The sequence below is a fragment of the Plectropomus leopardus genome, chromosome 2 (genome assembly GCF_026936395.1).
Source record: "Plectropomus leopardus strain MGB_pleo_1.0 chromosome 2, ASM2693639v1, whole genome shotgun sequence".
Classification (NCBI taxonomy): Eukaryota; Metazoa; Chordata; class Actinopteri; order Perciformes; family Serranidae; genus Plectropomus; species Plectropomus leopardus.
The window spans coordinates 12,591,499-12,610,698 of NC_142177.1; the positions used below are offsets into that span (position 1 = coordinate 12,591,499).

The following is a 19,200-nucleotide window of genomic DNA, read 5'->3' on the forward strand; positions in this document are numbered from 1 at the left end:
AATTTACAGTGTAGGTCACTGATATAAGAGGGGAAAACCACACCCTGCAAGCTCCCTCTTAGCTGCACACACGCAAACATGCACTTGATTGTCATTGAGAAAAATCCAGCCTCTCGTGTAGACTCCTGAATCTGACCTTTGTGTCGCTGCAGGGAAATACCCGCAGTGACCTCACATGCTGAACCACTCACTGGGAAAACCACCTCCTCTTTTTCCTCAATGGGCTTTATATGATGCAGTAATAGAATGTGTACAGCATGCAAATGGCTGAGGCAACATTTGCATTTCATTCCACTGCATATGTGTATTTGTGTGGATTGCATTTATTCAGATGTGCGTGCAAAGATGTGTGCACATATCTTTGGTGGGCCAGCTCAATTGGCATTGGGATCAGGTATTCTCTCACTGATTGAGACTCTGCTGGGAATTTACAAGGGCGACAGCTGATAAGAGGGAAATGCAGTTGTGGTTTTAGTCCTGGTTGGAAAAATAAATTATTATCCCTTTAGACTCCACACCAGAATATTCTACTTGCTTGCGAATGGGTTTCTTTTTTACGTCAAGTTTGTTTGGACAGAGCTGAATCAGAGTGTTTGACCAGAAAGAAATGCCTGCCTATAATATGATGGTAAAACCCACTTTGGTTGCAGCTAAATCGTGATTGCAGATGACGTCAATCTTTCAAGCAAGTCCCCTCTCAGATATCCGTCCAGCTTTTACTTATCTCCGAAAAACTGAACGCCACCCAAATTCTGCCACTGTGCACATTGTCCTCATGCATTGTTCAAAGAAAGGTTAAGAGTCCAGGCTTAACAGATGGGACTCTCAGGACAGAGTTATAAAAATGGCCAAATGGCCAAAAAGACAGGGAGCACTCCACATTAACATTAAATACTCTCTCTCTCTCTCTCTCTCGCTGTTTTCCAAGGAAAGTGAAGAGAGCTGGGAGGAGGGAGGAAGGGAGGGAGGAGGAAGGGCAGCAGGCAGGCAGATCGGAAGAGAGTGGGAGAGCGGCACGAGAGGGAGATGAGGAGATAAGAGAGATGCAGAGCCGGGAGAGAAGGAGGAAAAGAGAGGGATAAACAAAAGTGAGAGTGGAGGAAGTGAGAGGAAGAGAGACAGAGGCTCGATATGATGAAATGAATGCCAAGGAGAAACAGTTCAGACCCACCAGATGGTTACTATAGCAACCACATCCCCAGTCTCTCTCTCACACTCTCTGTCTCTCTCTCTGTCTCTCTCTCTCTCTCTCTCTCTCTCTCTCTCTCTCTCTCTGCCTAGTTGCTTTGTTGCTGCTTTAAGTCTGTGGAGGGAAACCAACGGCTGAGAGAGACAGCTTTTTACATTTTGGTGCAGTGGCATCGTAAAGCCTCATCACCAACTTTACATACTTGCGTGCCCACTTGCGTAGATTCAGTACGATGTCACTTATCACCTCCTGGATGTTGATTTCTGCCACAAACGCCAACTGATGCAGTCATTTCCTCCCATGGAACACGTCCCTGCAAAAGCTTGTGTTTAAGTGAATGATTAGCCATGCATTAGAGCGCAGTGCACCAGCGCAGGGGTCATGAACAGTTCAAGAAAAAAAGGCTCCAGTGTCCAGAGCCTCTTGTGACCTTAACAAATGTTTTACCCATGACTCTACCTTCCTCATAGGCATCTACTATATGTATGAATGTGTAGGGTATTCCTTGTAAAGTGTGCATTGCTGTAAACACCGCAGACAGATTGAGATGCTATAAGCGTCCTCCTCAAGCCTCAGCAGCAGCGCATTACAGTTTCATACACAGAATGGGCATCGGATGTCTCCATCGAGATCGTGTTCGCCCCTGCAACGCGCATAAAAAAACCCCATTAAAAGCACACACTCAAGCATATGCACGGACGCAAATGCAAGCCTGGCACCATGCATGCACGGCCTGCATACACACGGGAAATATCCAAACTGGGATGCACAACAAAGGGAAGAGCTTGTGGGCCCCCCAGCTAATCTCATGCATGGAGATCATTTTCAAAACAGAACAAAATGGTGGGCCATCTCTCGGTGGCAGAGTGGGTCTCTGCAGGGCCCCCGGGGCGGGATGGCATGTAACTGTGTACGCGTGCCTCCTGAATAAAAGATGCTGACCTAGATGGAAATCCGCCATTGGTCACTTAATTTGTCCTACATGCGTGATTGGCTCGTGCCCAGACACACAATATAGCTGTCTAATTGAGCGAGAGCAGAGGTGGTCTTTAGTGTGTCGCTAAAAAAGTCGCATGTGTCTCTACAGGTTTTCACAGAAAAAAAATTCTTTAAGATGCAACATTAAATGGTAAAATGTAGGAGATAATGTAGGAGAAAGAATGGATTTTATTTTAATATATTGTTAATGCAGTATTCTATTTGTTCTTGCCCTTCATATCAGTGTCTCTGAAGTGTAAATGTTGTTTGCTTCCACCTCACCCAATAAAAAGCTGACTTTTTAACCTCTGGGGACTTTACCCTGCATGCATTTTCAAAGACAGAATCACAAAGGAAAGCATGAGGAGCATTTATAGCCGCTCCATCATCAACTAACATTACACAGCTCACTGATGCAGATTGGATTCATGCAATGTGCCAGTCCCGGACCACGTGGGACTAAACATAGTACATATGTCTGCAGGTCTGTGAGCATGAATGAGCCCGACTGAAAGGGTGTTTTGTATCAACATTGTACTGAGCCCTTCTACATTATTGATATGCAATTTGACTGCCCGCCATCAATAAATTATTAAGGAATTGAAAATTGTTGAGCTGGTGCTTGACAGCCTTGATGCTGTTTGGACCTGGTAGATGAATGAACACTGTCCTGTGATTGTCAATGACTGTTGAACTCCAAAGTGCATGAGCGAATGAATAGTCTAGCTTAATCTTTTTGCAGGTTTTTCAAAGGACTCAGGGCTATTTAGCCCCCACCTTGTGTTATGTAATAATCCAGCTGTTTATTGAGTGAATTGGTTGGGTTTAGTGAGAGCTGGGTTTTCCCCAGAGAAAGGAGGGAGGCTGGTTCCAGATGCTCGTGGTTGCCTGGCCGACCTTGGGACTGAAACTGTGTTCAATCCTGGGGGCTCTGTGAATCCCAACACACGGATTCTGACGTCTTACTTTCCCACACCTTCATGATAAATACAACCATACAAACTTGTCTTTGATATCACTATTACTATAAATTACTATAGAAGAACTCACGAACGAATTATTCAAATGATCCGCTGGCAAATTCTTGCATGTGAACATTCATTAAAGTGGGCTAACGTAACCTAACCCTTAGAAAGTCACTACAGAGCAGTTTAAAACTGTCAGGAAGATGTTGCACCCATCAATTACTACTTTTGATGGGAAACCTGTGTGGCCTAGCACTGACCAAGGGGCTATAATCCAGGTCTGAAAAGATAAGCATTTTCCTTATACAACTATTTGAATGATATCTTACAAGAATGCAAATACAACAGTTCGTATGATACCTAATGAATTAGTTCCCCACAAATGGCTTTGTCACAATACATACTTAATAAGTTACTTAAGTTACTTGCTTAGGGTAAAGTCATGCAGGTTAGGTTTAGGTGAGTTAAAGTACTCAGGTTAGGTTTGGGAAAAGACACATGGTGACAAGGAACTTAAAAATAAGGTAGACTTGGTTTTCCACAGTCCCAGACACCAGTGTCCTGGTATACATGAGTAGTGTATGAATGGTGGTACTTCTCGTAAGTATACGTACAAACAGAGCATGGCAACAGCCAATGCCTAAGTGCCTTAAACCTGCATTATTTTCAATGACCAGTGCGGGGCACCTACACAGCCAGTGTATAATTCCATTTTGTTAATTATAGTTCCATTTAGAGTAAAATACATGATACACTTTAGTAAAAAGCTACCTAATAACTGAAAAGTTGCTATCATGGCGGTGTCCTCAGGTTCTCAGTCAGATCCACCCCTTGCTCCTCCAAAGCTTCACCTTTTCATCCAAATATGATCACTTGTTCACAAAACCAAGATGGCATTGGGAAAAATACCAAACTCTAAAAAAAAGGCTGTCCAAAAAACTATTGTGTGATGTCCTGTGGCACAGCCATCCGGAGCAATTTGGGGTTTTGTATTTTGCCCAGGGATACACTGACATGTTGACCAGAGAAGAAGACCCGCTCTAACACCTGAACCACAGCAACAGTAGTTATAAGGTTGTGGAATCATATTATTCCACTTTGTCTGACAGTATCATGCATTGCGTGTTCTCGGCATATTATTAAAGCTATATAATCATCAAGTGCAAGGTCTACATTATTTTTTTATACTACTCAATCAAATGGAATAAAATGTGCATTTATGTGTCTTGTGCAAGACTTAACCCAAAATTCTACCTGACATTCTACATGAAGGGGTTTCCTCTAATAATTTTAAAAGTAAGAATTTTAAAAAGAGTTTAAAATAAGATCACTCTTTATTAAAGGCTTAAATGTAATTCTGAATAGGAATTACCTATAAAAGAGTCATTTTAGACCATAACAAAGGCTTAAACATTTTCTTTTCATAAAACCTATAAGATACAGAAAAACACTGTTCATGAAGATCAAATATACCTAAAATATAATTTATGTGTCGTGGGAAATAAAACTCTTGTTAGTAGTTGTTATCAAACTGTTAAAATCTGAACCTTTGTATAACAGCTTTTGAGTTATTAAACACATGGTAGTTTATAAAATGGTTAGGTTTATAATATAAAGGCTGGTGCTCTGACTCTGACAACAGCAAGCCGTTCCATACACATTGAAATTCCTTGGTGATGTCCACTCTGCACCATCAGCCTCTCTGGCTAAGCCTCAGGAATACCAACCAGCTGTCAGCCCCTTACTCTCTCTCTCTCTTTTTCTCTCTCACCATCTCTCGTGCTATCTCACTTTCTCTTTCTCTGCATGTTCTCTCTTGTTGACAGAAAACAAGTGCTGCATCACCATTTTAATTCTGGCGTGGGCGTGCAGGTTCTGTTTTTTTTTCTTGCTAGAGATGCATGGAGCAAGCAGTGAGGAGCCAGCACAGAGTGAAGGATCAGGGGTATGAATCTTAATGACTTCTACCAGAAGAAAGTAGGGGTAGGAGGTCTGGGGAGAATCCGCCTTTAATCTCCCTCTCTTTCCCTCTGCTTGTCTCTCTCTCACCTATGGACCTGTGCATGCAGCCTGTCTGTGTTTGTGGGATTTGTCTCTCTTTGATTCTGATTAATTAGCAGACGATGGACAACCAAGGACCTGAGAGCTGCCATGTTAAAGACGGAAAGAACAAGACAGAGGAGACAGACTCCTACTGCTGCATAGTTTTGCTAGCAGTGTTGCCATCACTACACAGTAGCCACAGAGCCAGCACCTATAATAGCTATGTTTGTGTAACTATTAGACCTTTCAGTATGATTTTTCAGACAATCAAGTGCTGTGAGGAGCAATACAATGTAGGAGGCCCCACCTTAGGTCAAATTCATTTATACTAAATGGCCATTTCTACATATATCTTTCTACTTTTGGTTTGGGGTATGTCTTCCATGGTTTAGGCTAGTCCCCTTAGGTCCAACCAATGGCAGTCTTATTTCTTGATGTCTTGCTTCAAATTCTCACACTAGAAAAGCTGGAACCAAGAAATGTTTGGCATTCTAGCTTGGAAAAAATGAATAAAACCATTTATGGATATCAAATAGTTGGAGATTTTCTGTCAATAAGATAACAGATTATTGCAGTTTAATGATGTTAAGCAATCACACATAAGTCTAATGTTTGGGTGTCCATTCGCTGTAACCATGCAGTGTATTGTGTGTATCCTGGCCCAGTATTGGATGAGACATCTATCTTCTATGACGATGACAAATCAATACCATAAATTATCCATTACACAATATCTAAAGCAACATATTTTGAATGTCATAGCAATGACTCCACCATCCCCCTGTCCTCCCTCAACTGTAGTTTATCTGAGAAACACCTGCACTATATTGAAAGTTTAATTCCACAGCTTTACATCCTGCAAAAATATGAAGCTGGTGAGGGACTTGTTGCGGATATAGATTGTTTAAAGTAGCCAATAGCACTGGATATGTGTTACATGACTCATCGTTGTGATGGAGCTGATGTATCTCAATGGTAGACAAAGTGTTTCATTGTACGCCCCCAACTGCAAGATGAGTTATGAGTATTTTTTAAATACTCTTCCAAGAAATTACTATTTCTAAAATACCATTAAGAATACCTACAAAACATTCTGAGTAATTGTTGGGCCAGTTCCTGGTGGTGATGATCAGTACAAGATATGTGTGATAAAAAAAACCAAAAAACTTGAACACCTATTTTGATTTAATGGGAACTTTAAAGCTGCACTAATCAATACATCAATACGAACAATGGGTTAAATGACCATGGGTAATTTGGAAGATGTCACTCAGAGTGACAAAGAATAATCACCTAACTATGCAGCACCCCTCAACCCTATAGAGAGAGAGTCTTTCAGCTTATTGTTTTGTTTTTATGGCCCACAACTTTTTTTAGTTCACTCTCACTGCTCCCAACATAGTTTACATCCACAGCAGGCAGCTGTTTGCGTGAAAAAAGCTTTAATGAATCCACTGTGCACTGACTGCCCAGCACCAAACAGCAGTAGCACCAAGATAGCAACTACCTTTTGAACAAAATGAACACTTAGCTGCTGGAAGAACCAAATAGATTTTAAGATGTTTATGAAAACAGAGATACAAGAAGAGCGAATGCTGTACATGCAAATAAGTACATATAGACACAAACCAGCATTCATCTATTTGCCAGAGACACAACTCTAAATACATGCTAATTTTGCAAACATCTGCTGGGTATTTATGGGTTATTACATCTAACCTCATATATAACCTGAACCATGTGGTGTGGTTGGCCATCATAGAGTGTAAAAATAGTTCATTTATTCACTGATTTTTCTCTAACGAGCAATTTCTATTCAGTATTTTGGGGGGCTTTCAGAACAAAAGTCATCTGATAATCTCACGAGAGTCCGACACTTAAACATTTGCCTTTTCACTGAAGGCACACCTGGTCACTGGTGAACTGCTTGTTCATCCTTTCACAGTTCAAAACCACGTTCAGGCAGCATATGAATGATTGAATATACAACTGAATTAATTTTTTATTTCATGTCATACCATTGAAGTGGACCATCCCACATGGGATTACATGACACATGATATTATCACATAAACAAAGACTAAATAAATCATTGTTGCATACTGTCACATACTTTGCAAGTTCCAAAAGAAAACAAAAAATGAAAGAAACACGTTATACACAAATGACAGAACAGAGACATACAAAATAAAAGCTTCCTTTTAAACAATTTTTTTACGTACTGTCCATGCTTTGTCCAGATAATTTATTAATGGGAGAGTAAAAGTCTTTTAATTAATTAAGAGTCTCCCAGCAAAATAAAAAAACAAGCACTCATGCCAACATAATGTTCACTTTTCAGATAAAGTGGTAAACAACTAACCATCTTTCATGTATCAATTTGTCATCTATCATTTTTGAAATAAAAAAAAAAGACCAAAAGGGACTTGAGGGTTAAAATTTTGCCCATAAAGAATTGTGAGTATTAAAATAAGTTCTCTTATTCTGTCTACATTCTCATCTAACAATGTTTTATTTATTGTATAATCATTTATTTTTACCTGCAGGCAGATCATCAAGTTGGAGCTCTTGTGTTAGCAGCCCGTACAAGTGTTACTGTATGTATAACAGAGTGTATATACTGCCTACATGAGCTGTGACCTACTGTATACTTATGAGCATGGAGTAGTGTTTGAGCGATCTTACATTATGCATTCGTGGGCTGAGTGTTTACCTTTCCTCAGATTGTTCACACTGAAAACCGAACTCCACTGCGACCACTCTACTTTGATATCCTTTCTGTCATATTCAGCGCTTGAATTGAGTCCTTATGTGGCAATACAAAGTCCTTCTCTCTGTCTCTTCCAAATTCTCTGGAGACCTCAAACCTTACTTTTACTCTTTCAGTTGCCATGGATACCTCCGGCAAGGCAGCTGATTGGAGGCAACAATAAACTCCGCTCTTTCAAGCCTTTGACAAATTTGTCTCCAAACTGACGATCTAAGAGACTCCCTATATCGTCTCTCTCACACACTGACACAGCTAACGTGTGCACACACATACATGGAGATGAACTCGAACTGCCGCACACACAGAGCGAGTGCCGTTGACCGTTGGATGACAGCGGAACAGCGATCAATGTAATCTCCTTCAGCACAATCCAAAGCCACTGTCATCATCTATCTATCTATCCCAGTGGAGCAGGGGAAATGTGTGAAATCAATTCTGCATTAATTTAAGAAGCAGCCAGCCACAGCGGTCTGGCTCCAGAGGTGACCCCAGGCGCTCCTGCATGGTCCTTAGCGGAGGCCAGCTCTGGTTAATAGTCTGGTATCCATTAAAGCCCCTAACTGGGATAACTATGCTGTAGCACTCTACTCAAGTAAAGAGCAAGAGTAGTACTCTTAATTCCGTAATGCGCACATAAAGAAATAGTTTGAAATTTTGGGAAATACCCTAATGGCGTGATAACACTTGCGACGACACAACCAGGTGACCAGCTACATTACCGACTTGCCTTTGAAGAGCTGTTCAAGTGCTTGTTAACATATTTGCGTCATCACAGGCATCAAGTTACGGCCTGGTTAAGAAAAAGTTCAACAAATAACCTCTCATAAAAGTACAAGACACTTGGGCTCATGGAGACAGCCAGGCTAGCTCTTCCCCCCATTTTAAGTCTTAATGCTAAACAACTGGCAGGTGCTTACTGGGCAGACACAACGGGGTCTGTCTATCTATCTATCAATCTATCAGTTTTCTCATAAAACTCTCTGCAAGAAAATGTTTTTTGAAGAGCCTAATCCTTATCCTAATTTTTATCTTACTTATGTTAAAACCAAGTGCTAACATTGCAAGGACTTGTTTTTGTCCCAAAGGCAGACGTGTCCTCACAATGTGACTGACAGATATATGTCCCCACAACGTCATACAAACATTGCATTATTTGTACACACTAACGAGCCAGTGTCCTGATGAGTCCCGCTTAGCTCGTGGACAGAAAAATACCTAATGCAGAATCAGGGAATCACTGGCATCCATAAAATGTCCAATCCTTGGGAAACCTAGTTCACTGACTTGCATCTATGAAACTTGTACAGATGGTTTAATAATTATATGCTGATTTGTGTTTTTATCTAAAAACTGGAGTGGTCAAAAATATACATGTAGTTCAAAAACTGCAATGATTTACAATGTTTTTTTGTTTTTTTTTACATGGGGTCCACAGCTGGTCTAACTCCGTACTGGTTGTTACTGTTTATTGATGATGATACACTGGTTACATCACAACAAATCATTTAAGTGTCTGACTTCTTCATGGTTGGTGATCTTGATATTTGGGATATTCTCTCTCATTTTTTCAATAAGGCTGTCGGTGGTGTAGTCACTTAATAAGCCTTAACAGCAACAACAACTGTTTTGTGAAAAAATGACAAAATATTTTGACTCTAAAATGCCTGCAGTGATCTCATTGAGGGCTCAGAGAAGGTTTCCTCTCAGAAAGAAATGCACACTTATCTCAATGAGAGGGGGAGATGATGAAACCAAGTTTTTTTTTTTTTTTTCTGGCAGGAGGTTGGCCTTAGTTATATTTTCCTCAATGAGTTGCTTGACTAAATTAGGTTTTTTTAAATGAGTGAAGGAACCAATTTAATGTGAAGTTTGAAGGGAAAAGTCATTTTTTCAGCAATCCACTGCAGATAGTATACCAGCATGTATGTTATATCCATCATGCAATGATGCAGCATTTACTGTAAGGCATGAAGGCAATTTCAGACGTGGCTTATAAGTACTAATCACATACAGACCTGGATGAAGGTTCAGGAGATCAAGAGAAACCCTCATGACTCCTTGTCCAGCATGTCTCTCAGAAAAATAGAGTAATATCCTATCCAACAATACAACAGACATTCACGTTTCTTCTAAACAACACTGTGTTAGCTGGAGCTCTATTCATATCATTTTAGCTCATCTGACGACTGCAGGATCACTGCTTTGGGGACTCTGCCCTCTCCTCGGGGCTGAATTAACCACTGGAGGGCCCAGTGCTAAAATGAGCTGTGAGGCTCCAATTCAGGTACTTTCATTCCTTATCTCCAAGTTAGTTTGTGATAATTTGTGAAAATTTCATTACATTTATTTAGTAAAATGCATAGTGTAAGCATGATATCAATTGAAATATTACTGGTATTTTGTCTAGATTTTGACACCGGGCCCCTCGGCAAGACAAGGCTTCAGGTAAAAATGTAGGAGCCACCTTAAGCTCGAATTCTCGTTTGTATTGTATGTGAGTGGTGCATATTGATAAACACATTTGCAATAAATCCAATTCCTACATTGTAATTGCCAAACAGGGAATCAAAGGTGTTTCAGCCCTTGTTAGTCTCGGGCCATGTCCATGCTTCCTTGGCTTGTTTGGAAATCTAGCCCTACCTATCGTCTGTGTGTGTGTGTGTGTGTGTGTGTCTTGCTGTGTGTGTGTGTGTGTGTCTGTCTGTCTTGCTCTGTGTGTGTGTGTGTGTGTGTGTTCAGATCATACAGTATCTCGGGAAGGTGAGTTTGTGCAGAGCGTTTTGGCACCACCTAGAGGCTCCGCAAAGAACTGTTTCTTGAGATTCAGCCACCAATCTCTCAAATCTTAACAACAAAAAAAGTTAAAACATTTTTTTTTTTTTTTATTAATTTAATTTACGTTATTTGTTCAAATCCCGAATTTAAGAGTCATTCACACTTTTCGTAAGTCGCGTCGGAACTTTCAGTAAGCTGGGAACTATTATTAAGTGGCACTTGCATTCTACCCGGACATATGAGTGATTACACAGATGCCTAGAGTCGCTTTCGGCACGCCATTGTGGAGAAATAGTTACTTTCACATTGCTAAATCCTCACTGTGAGCTTGCCTGCGTAGTTCAATTATTGCGAGTAAAATAACTATAGAAGAAACTGTTTCACAATGGCTACAGACTCCTGGGCACAGGCGGTGGACGAGCAAGAAGCAGCGGCGGAATCGGTAAACCTTAACTTACGCAACACGAGCTAACGTGTTGTTAGCATGTTTAGAGGATGCTTTGGCCTGTTCTAGTTCAATGGAAACGAAACTTATCTGTTCAGCCTCATTTCTCATAGTAGAAACGATAGAATGACAGCACTGTAAATAAATTGTCTTTCGTTGATAAGTTGTCTTTGTAACGGTGTTGTGAGTTTTGAAACGAAACTAGCGGGTTGCCCGGGTTTTGTCGTGAGGGCTAAAGTTAACTAGCTGCGTGCTCAGTGAGTTACTAGCGTTAGCAGCTAGCCGGCTCACAATGATGCAAGGGGATCTAAAATAGCCGTTGATGAAGAAGTAGTCGAGATTCAGCCACAGCTTGTTTTAGCACGAAAAGCATAAAGAAGGTCTAGTCTTGATCAAGCAATGACTATCCTGTCAAACAACTTTAACTTTCATATGTTCCCAAACAATCCTTAAGTTCCCAATGTAGACTATAATAATATTAAGTTTGGTGTTCCAAAGGAGATATGTTGTACAATAGCTTGACTATTATGGTTGAACAATTTGTTCCCAGACGTAGATTTATTAATGCTAGACCACTTTTCGTTGCCTTCATGAGTTATTGGGTTTTAAGAAAGCATTGAAATGTATATAAAAAAAATCTATTATATTAATCAAATCATAAAATATATTAATACATGTATTTACAAAAACATTCATATGTTATTATCAGAAAAAAAGACTCTTTTAGCTCTTTTAGAATTTATTTTAGTTATTGCTAATTTCTTCATGCTCAGTCAGTAATTTTTACTGTTAGTATATCAACTTGATGTAATGGCCACAATTTGTTTCTTAAGATGTGTGTAAAAGAAAAAGTAAAAACTTGTGTTCCTCCTTACAGATCGGTACTCTCCAAATAAAAGACAAACCAGAGGAAAATGGTAAGTATGTGCATGCAAGTTGTTGTAGTCAGAAAACCAGTAATCCCAAAATTGTCTTGAATGTAAATATTAGTATCTTTATTATTTATTTTTATTTTATTTTTTATACAATTGCAGGCACGGCTGCAAATGCAACAGAGTCCAGTAGTGCAGCTGCAAAGTCAGAAGCTGAGGGAGACAACAAGAGTACAGATGACGATGAGAAAGGTGGGCAGTTAATTATTTACACGCTACAAAAATATTCATCCTCTGCCGATGATGTGTGACATTCGTTATTGTCTTTGATTTTGATGCTTGTTTGCTTGTATGTTTGAGTTATAAAAGTCATTTGCAACATAACTTATTTTCCAGAGGACAAAGCGGCACAGTCGTTATTAAACAAGCTGATACGGAATAATCTTGTCAATAACACAAATCAAGTGGAAGTCCTTCAGAAGGATCCCAACTCTCCGCTCTACTCTGTCAAGTCTTTTGAGGAGTTGCGACTGTAAGTAAATCTTCTGTTTGTCCATTCAACTCTTTGGTTTTACCCTGCAGTATTTGGAGGCATCAGAATGTAATTATTAATCAGTTATCAATCGTGTTCATCACGCATGTAGTCAGAAATGATGTTGTAGGGCCAAAATGCTCCAAACCAGATATAAACTATGCCTGCTGCAGAAGTATTCCTCTGTTTATCCTTGTATTAGTAGGTCTTTAAAGGCGCGTGTGTGCACTAAAATGTGTATACATAAACAAAGCAATGAGATACCTTGGAAAATACTTGTCTTCAGACAAGTCTTTTCTGGAGATGTAACATTTGGCTGTTATCTCCTGTGTGCAGTAAACCACAGCTCCTTCAGGGCGTTTACGGGATGGGTTTCAACCGGCCATCCAAAATTCAGGAGACTGCCTTACCCATGATGCTGGCCGAACCGTGAGTATCTTTTGCACTGTACATAAGTGTGGTAGAGTCCACTAAATATGCATTATGCCTCTATAGCTCACTGAAATCTCTCATCCTGAATAGTTTCTATATAACTTTTAATCACACCTCTTCTTTAATATGTGAAATTGCATTAATAGACCCTGCAGCAGATATTGCTAAAAAGAACAGATAATTATTTTTGCTGCCTTTGCTTGTTATCTAATTCTTTTTTTTCCTTCAGTCCACAGAATTTGATTGCCCAGTCACAGTCAGGAACAGGGAAAACAGCTGCCTTTGTCCTGGCCATGCTCAGTCATGTAGATCCCAACCACAAATATCCCCAGGTTTGTTTTCACTTCCCTCTCTGTTTTAAATGATCTGTAATTGAAATCTTGAGTTTTTAAAAACGGTTATGTGTGACATGCTGAAGGCCTTATTCTGCCTGTCGTTAACATTAATTATAATGCTTGATAACTTAAACTAAATTATGAGAGATTTTACAGCTTCCTAAATCCATTTCCCCCAATTAATTTTTCTCCATCAGTGCCTGTGTGTGTCACCCACTTATGAACTGGCACTTCAGACTGGCAAGGTAATCGAGCAGATGGGCAAACACTATTCTGAGGTCAGATTAGTCTACGCCATCAGAGGAAATAAAGGTAAGGCTTGTCTCTCTACAATGCTCGACATTTGTGTGTAGCATTTAAATAGTTCTTATTGGTGAAGCATAAACCTGGTGCAGATATGGCTCTGCGTATTGATGAGTGCTTGCTTCTTGTGAATGTCTCAGTGGAACGGGGCACAAAGCTGCAGGAGCAGATCGTTATTGGCACACCTGGTACCATGCTGGACTGGTGTGGTAAGTTAAAGTTCATAGACCCCAAGAAGATCAAGGTGTTTGTGCTGGACGAGGCCGATGTCATGATCGCCACACAAGGTCACCAGGACCAGAGCATCCGCATCCAGAGGTCAGAATAAACACCCACATTCAGAAGAAACTATCTCCACATATTCACATGCATGCATCAGCTCTCACGTCTGCTCTCTGTCACACAGGATGTTGCCTAAAAACTGCCAGATGTTGCTGTTCTCAGCCACGTTTGAAGAGTCAGTGTGGAACTTCGCCCAGCGCATCGTGCCTGACCCCAACATCATCAAGTTGAAGAGAGAGGAGGAGACGCTGGATACCATCAAACAGTACTATGTGTTGTGTAACAGCAGGGAGGAGAAGTTTCAAGCCCTCTGTAACATCTACGGAGCCATCACCATCGCCCAGGCCATGATCTTCTGCCATGTGAGTTTATTCACTCATTTATTTATTTCATACTTTTTATACATGATCTATATGATTCACACAGCCAATTTTCATAGGGACAAAAAAAGTTTCTCTTTCGTGATCTTGTCTGAATGTTGAGCAAACTTACTACATTCAACTTTTGTGGCAAGGTCTTTGTGTCTCAGGCACCCAGGAAGTGTACCAGGGTCTAAAGTTAATTTTTGTAGTGACCTTACAGTGGAATTACATCCGTTTCATGATGCGTTTCCAAAAATAATTTTCTCCATTGACATCTGTGAATCAGTGGATACATTTCTTTGATCCATTTGATCATTTCGGTCCGATAACTTCAGCTTAACGGAGCAGTAAACTGTAAGTAGTCGGCTCGACCAGCAGAAGTCTCTAGTGCGCCTGCTCTACGGGCCACACAGTGCAGAGCAGTGCCGATCATCCAGGTCATTTTAAATGCAGCACTTGAACGTTTCTGCATTCATGAAACACTGAGCAACTTTCATAGGAATAAGTGGGGCTGCACCTCCAATGCTGTATCCAGCTCTCTTAATACAACAGTGGTGTGTCCATATGTAAGAAAACAATGTGCCAGCACTAGCTGACTTACTGGTTTACTTTGTTTATTTTACCAACACTAATAGCTGAGGGCATTGAGCACGCTCCGATTCATCCTGTAAATCGGCCATGATTTTTTTCCACATTAGGTCCTTTGTTAGAAATGCACTTAGTTTGCTGGTGAAATAGTGAGAGCACTTTCCTCTGTATAATCCAGACAAGGAAGACTGCAGGCTGGCTCGCAGGGGAGCTGTCCAGAGAAGGCCACCAGGTGGCGCTGCTCAGTGGGGAGATGCAGGTGGAGCAGAGAGCTGCTGTCATCGACCGCTTCAGAGATGGCAAGGAGAAGGTTCTGGTCACCACAAATGTTTGTGCCAGAGGTAAGGACCAAGTGCCATCAGAACGGGCAGAATCAACATCCTTTCATCATCATAACCATTAAGCTGTTACATACAATCAAAAGCCCTCTTATCTCCATATTTAATAACAGCCTGACACTTAAGACAGATCTGGGTGTATACATTTATCTACGACAGTCAGAAGCGTTAGAATTGTTGCCCTTTTTATTGTATGTGTAAAAAGGCCCACAATTTCTACCTGGTTCAATGGATACTCATGTAAACACCCTTTAAGTGAATGGTCTCATTAAAAAAACTGCAACAAAACATACACTCTGGGTACATGTACAACGGTTAAATACAAATGTTAATGTACTGCCCCTTACGTTGTTTTCCTCGTTACATTTTATCCCTTTCTTGCCACTTTTCCACATTTAGGTATCGATGTCGAGCAGGTCTCTGTGGTGATCAACTTTGACTTGCCAGTAGACAAGGATGGTAACCCAGACAACGAGACGTACTTGCACAGGATTGGCCGCACAGGTCGATTTGGCAAGAGGGGACTGGCTATCAACATGGTGGACAGCAAGATGAGCATGAACATCCTCAACAGGATCCAGGAGCACTTCAGTAAGTCTGCAGCTGCTACACACACTTTTTCATGCACACACACAGTGGGATCAAGTTGATAAAAGAATTATAGATAGATAGATAGATGGATTGATACTTTATTTATCCCAAATGAAATTCACATAGTCAGCTGCTCACATTCACTCAAACAATAAAACCATAATAAAAGCATAGTAATACATAAATTAACACATGTTGGAGTGTGAATATGCTCAAAAAATACATCATCCCAAAAATGACCGTTGGCATATCAATTACTAACCCCTATGTTGAATTCATAGAGAAAACCTTATTATTCTTGTATGCCTCCAGTGAACAAAGAATCCAGAAATTGAAAATTCTTGAAGTTGTGGAGGCTCTTGTTTCCACACAGCAAAACTACATCTAAACATCTATTTACTAACTCTTCCACAAAATGTGTAAGACAACAAATGTCTGTTGTCTCTTCAAAGCCAGAACACAGGAGATGCTGGTCTCCTGCATCCATCAGTCAGTTTGTTTGTGTTACTTTGTGACTTAAATGTTTGAAAAGGTAAGTTAGTACTCACTAAAGTCACACACCAAAAAAAAATTAAAATAAATACATAACTGATAGAGTTAGTGCTCAACCAGAAGCTCCTGCATTCAGGGAGGTAAAATTACTGTTTTTATCAGTGGGTGTGGTGTGGCTTTGAAGAGAGCACGATAAGTTTCAATTTCAGATCTGCCAGAAAGGGCTGTCTGAACTGAGTCTGCGGCTGGTTAAATGAAACTTGGATTGTACTGCACGAGTTGTGTGAGAGTTCGCAAACAGATGTTTTGACAAAGTTTTGCTGTTGTGAAACACAGACACCCATGACTTAAATTCATCAAGATTTTTTTCAGTTCTTGGGTTCTTCACTCACTGTGGAGACATGCAAGAAAAAAATTTCTTAACTGTTCTATAAATGGTCATTTTGAGATAGGAGGATTCCTTTTTAATAATGGTTTTTAAAAAGTTACTCATTTTAGGGAGATGTCAGGGATCAGGCATAAATCAACCCTCTAAATGAACCCCACCATTTTCTATGGTTTCTCCCTCTGCAGGTAAGAAAATTGAAAAACTAGACACTGATGATCTGGATGAAATTGAGAAAATCGCCGGCTAAAAAGAATGGTGTTTATCGCATGAAGGACGCCAACCAACAACCCCCCCCCCCACCCCCTCTTGGCTCTCAAAGGACTGTACGCTCCTACAGTGTTTTATGCTTTTATTTTTTTAGCCGTCGGAGAAAAGAGAAAAAAACACACAAATACAGCATATGTTTACATGTGGATATGTCTCCTTTCAGACAAGTGTTTTGTAAGTCTCTGGTACATACCCCATTTCACTCTTTGTACTTCTTTAAATAAAGTCTATGAGTTTATCGCTGTGTATTGTGATGCTGCAAAAGCGGCCGTAGCCGACTCTGTTTTACTGAATACACTTGGAGCTAAAAAAAAAACACTTTTTGGTGTTGGCTGTAGTGGTGGCATGATACAAGCTATCTGTAAAGAGATTCACAAAAAAACCTAATGGAAAAATAACCATTTTATGTGCCACAAAGTTTTTAATTTTAAGAGGAACAAAGTATAATCGAATGTAACTGTATCATGTTGCCTATTACAGCGTTTATTGTGACTACCAAACCTCAGTACAAAGGGTGAAGTTGGGTATGCTGCTCTGAGCGGTAGTTTAAATCACGACGATTGTTATTGGGATGGTGATGGTTGGGTTTCAAGGGTCTATGCAAACTTATCAACCTGTGATAGCTATTCTCAAATACTATCAACCTGTATTCACGACAGAAATTAATCCTGAATTAACCTCAGCTTTAGCATCAGGGTGTGTAGTCAAATGCCAAAAAACGGCTGTCTAGAGTGATAATACACTACTAACTCCAAGTCATGAACATTAAAATATCTCTGTTTAGCCAGTAATCCATCATCAGCCAACCACACATCTCGCATGCATGTTATTTATATCATTTTAACAAAGTTTATGGCTGTTATCAGGTCAGGCTCTGCGCCACAGCTGAGCATTAATCATTAGTCCTCTTTTTTCCTTCATCTGTCTTATAAAACTTCATTTCAATTCAAAATGTGGCCATTAAGGTCCTATGTGATCCGTTTCCCTTTGTGTCTCACTGTCCCACACAATCTTTTCAATCAGGGTCTCCAGTTTGACTTGAGCTCAGCTACATTCTTCACCCAGACTGTGCTGTTATTAAGGATTGTGACTTTAAAAGAAAAAAAAAACTTAACGCAATGCCTTCCTCAAGTGCATTATACTATATACATATGATTTTGTTTCTAAGACATTGGGCTTAATATTCTGGCTAACACTTGAAATTTTGATTATATATTGAATTATGAGCGTCTTTAGGATGTGTGAATTATCTTGAAACCAAATGCTGAATTGACTTGAGGACCTATGCCAATCAGATTCACTGTGTTGCTCCAACATGGTCACATGGATAGAAAACATGTACTTGTGTACATATTTAAACAATTTTTAGGTTAAAGTAATAGTGTGACTGAATTATTGATAGTCACTTCTAAGAAGTGCAAATAAAAAAACATTCCTCATGAGGTTCAATTTTGACAGACGCAGCACTTCGAATACGAAATCCGTTAACCTTTCATCAGTGGATAACTGTGTAAAATTATGGAAACGGTGTGACGTCTGGTGTATTCGATCAACGCGCTGGAACATTAAGGGCAGTGATTGGTCAGTCTGAACCTTGTACAAACCTCATCTGGCTCCCATCAGCACCAAGAAATCTGCTGGTGGTAGTACAGTTTTTAAAAGGACTGTTTACGGACAATTAGCCAAACTAGAAGCAAGTGAGAGTGTGCTGAAAATCCACGAGAATGCTCAGTGAAGACTTTCGGGTAAAATAAACAAACAATGTATGCAGTTATATTTGGACATTTGGATGTATACATTATCAGTGAGAGTGTGTGCACTTTGTTGATCCATAATGTAATACCACTGTACGAGAGCCATGGACACACAAAGCAGTTTGGGCAATATAACTTAACACTCTTCTCCACATGTTGTATACTGTGTTTGATAATTGTCAGAAGAACCTACCAAAACCCAGTTCATACGTATACATAGGAGTAATACTGCCTGACTCGGCTTAAAGCCAGTTTGTTGTAAACTGAAGGTCATGTGTAGACAACGATAGGTTCAAGGTGTGTGGTATTCTGTAGCTGAGCTGCGTTCATGGACACAGTTATGTATTAATATGTTGAATTAAAAGAACATGTAGATGTTCATCAGTATGTAGTCACATGCTTTTTTGTGTAAGAGTGGAAAAAGATTTGTTAAAACACCTACTGGGGTCACTGACTTGAAGTGAAGCTGGCGTGTTCTGATGTAAGTGAAAAAAAGAAT

General features: G+C 40.1%; 1 protein-coding gene across 1 annotated transcript; it reads left to right on the forward strand.

Moving 5' to 3' along the window:
• The first annotated feature begins 10,953 nt into the window (after positions 1 to 10,953).
• Positions 10,954 to 19,085, forward strand: LOC121953876 (ATP-dependent RNA helicase DDX19A). Its single transcript, XM_042501143.2, has 12 exons — positions 10,954 to 11,162; positions 12,043 to 12,082; positions 12,200 to 12,289; positions 12,434 to 12,569; positions 12,906 to 12,998; positions 13,231 to 13,333; positions 13,534 to 13,648; positions 13,780 to 13,957; positions 14,046 to 14,283; positions 15,050 to 15,212; positions 15,609 to 15,800; positions 16,866 to 19,085. Exons 1-12 carry the CDS (start codon positions 11,106 to 11,108, stop codon positions 16,925 to 16,927), a joined length of 1,467 nt encoding a protein of 488 aa, XP_042357077.1. The 5' UTR covers positions 10,954 to 11,105; the 3' UTR covers positions 16,928 to 19,085.
• Positions 19,086 to 19,200: the final 115 nt, after the last annotated feature.

Coding starts and splice junctions, on each gene's coding strand:
- LOC121953876 (XM_042501143.2), top strand. CDS start 11,106: ATGGCTACAGACTCCTGGGCACAGGCGGTGGACGAGCAAGAAGCAGCG. Junction 12,570..12,905: donor TCTTTTGAGGAGTTGCGACT/GTAAGTAAATCT, acceptor TCCTGTGTGCAG/TAAACCACAGCTCCTTCAGG. Junction 14,284..15,049: donor AGGCCATGATCTTCTGCCAT/GTGAGTTTATTC, acceptor TGTATAATCCAG/ACAAGGAAGACTGCAGGCTG.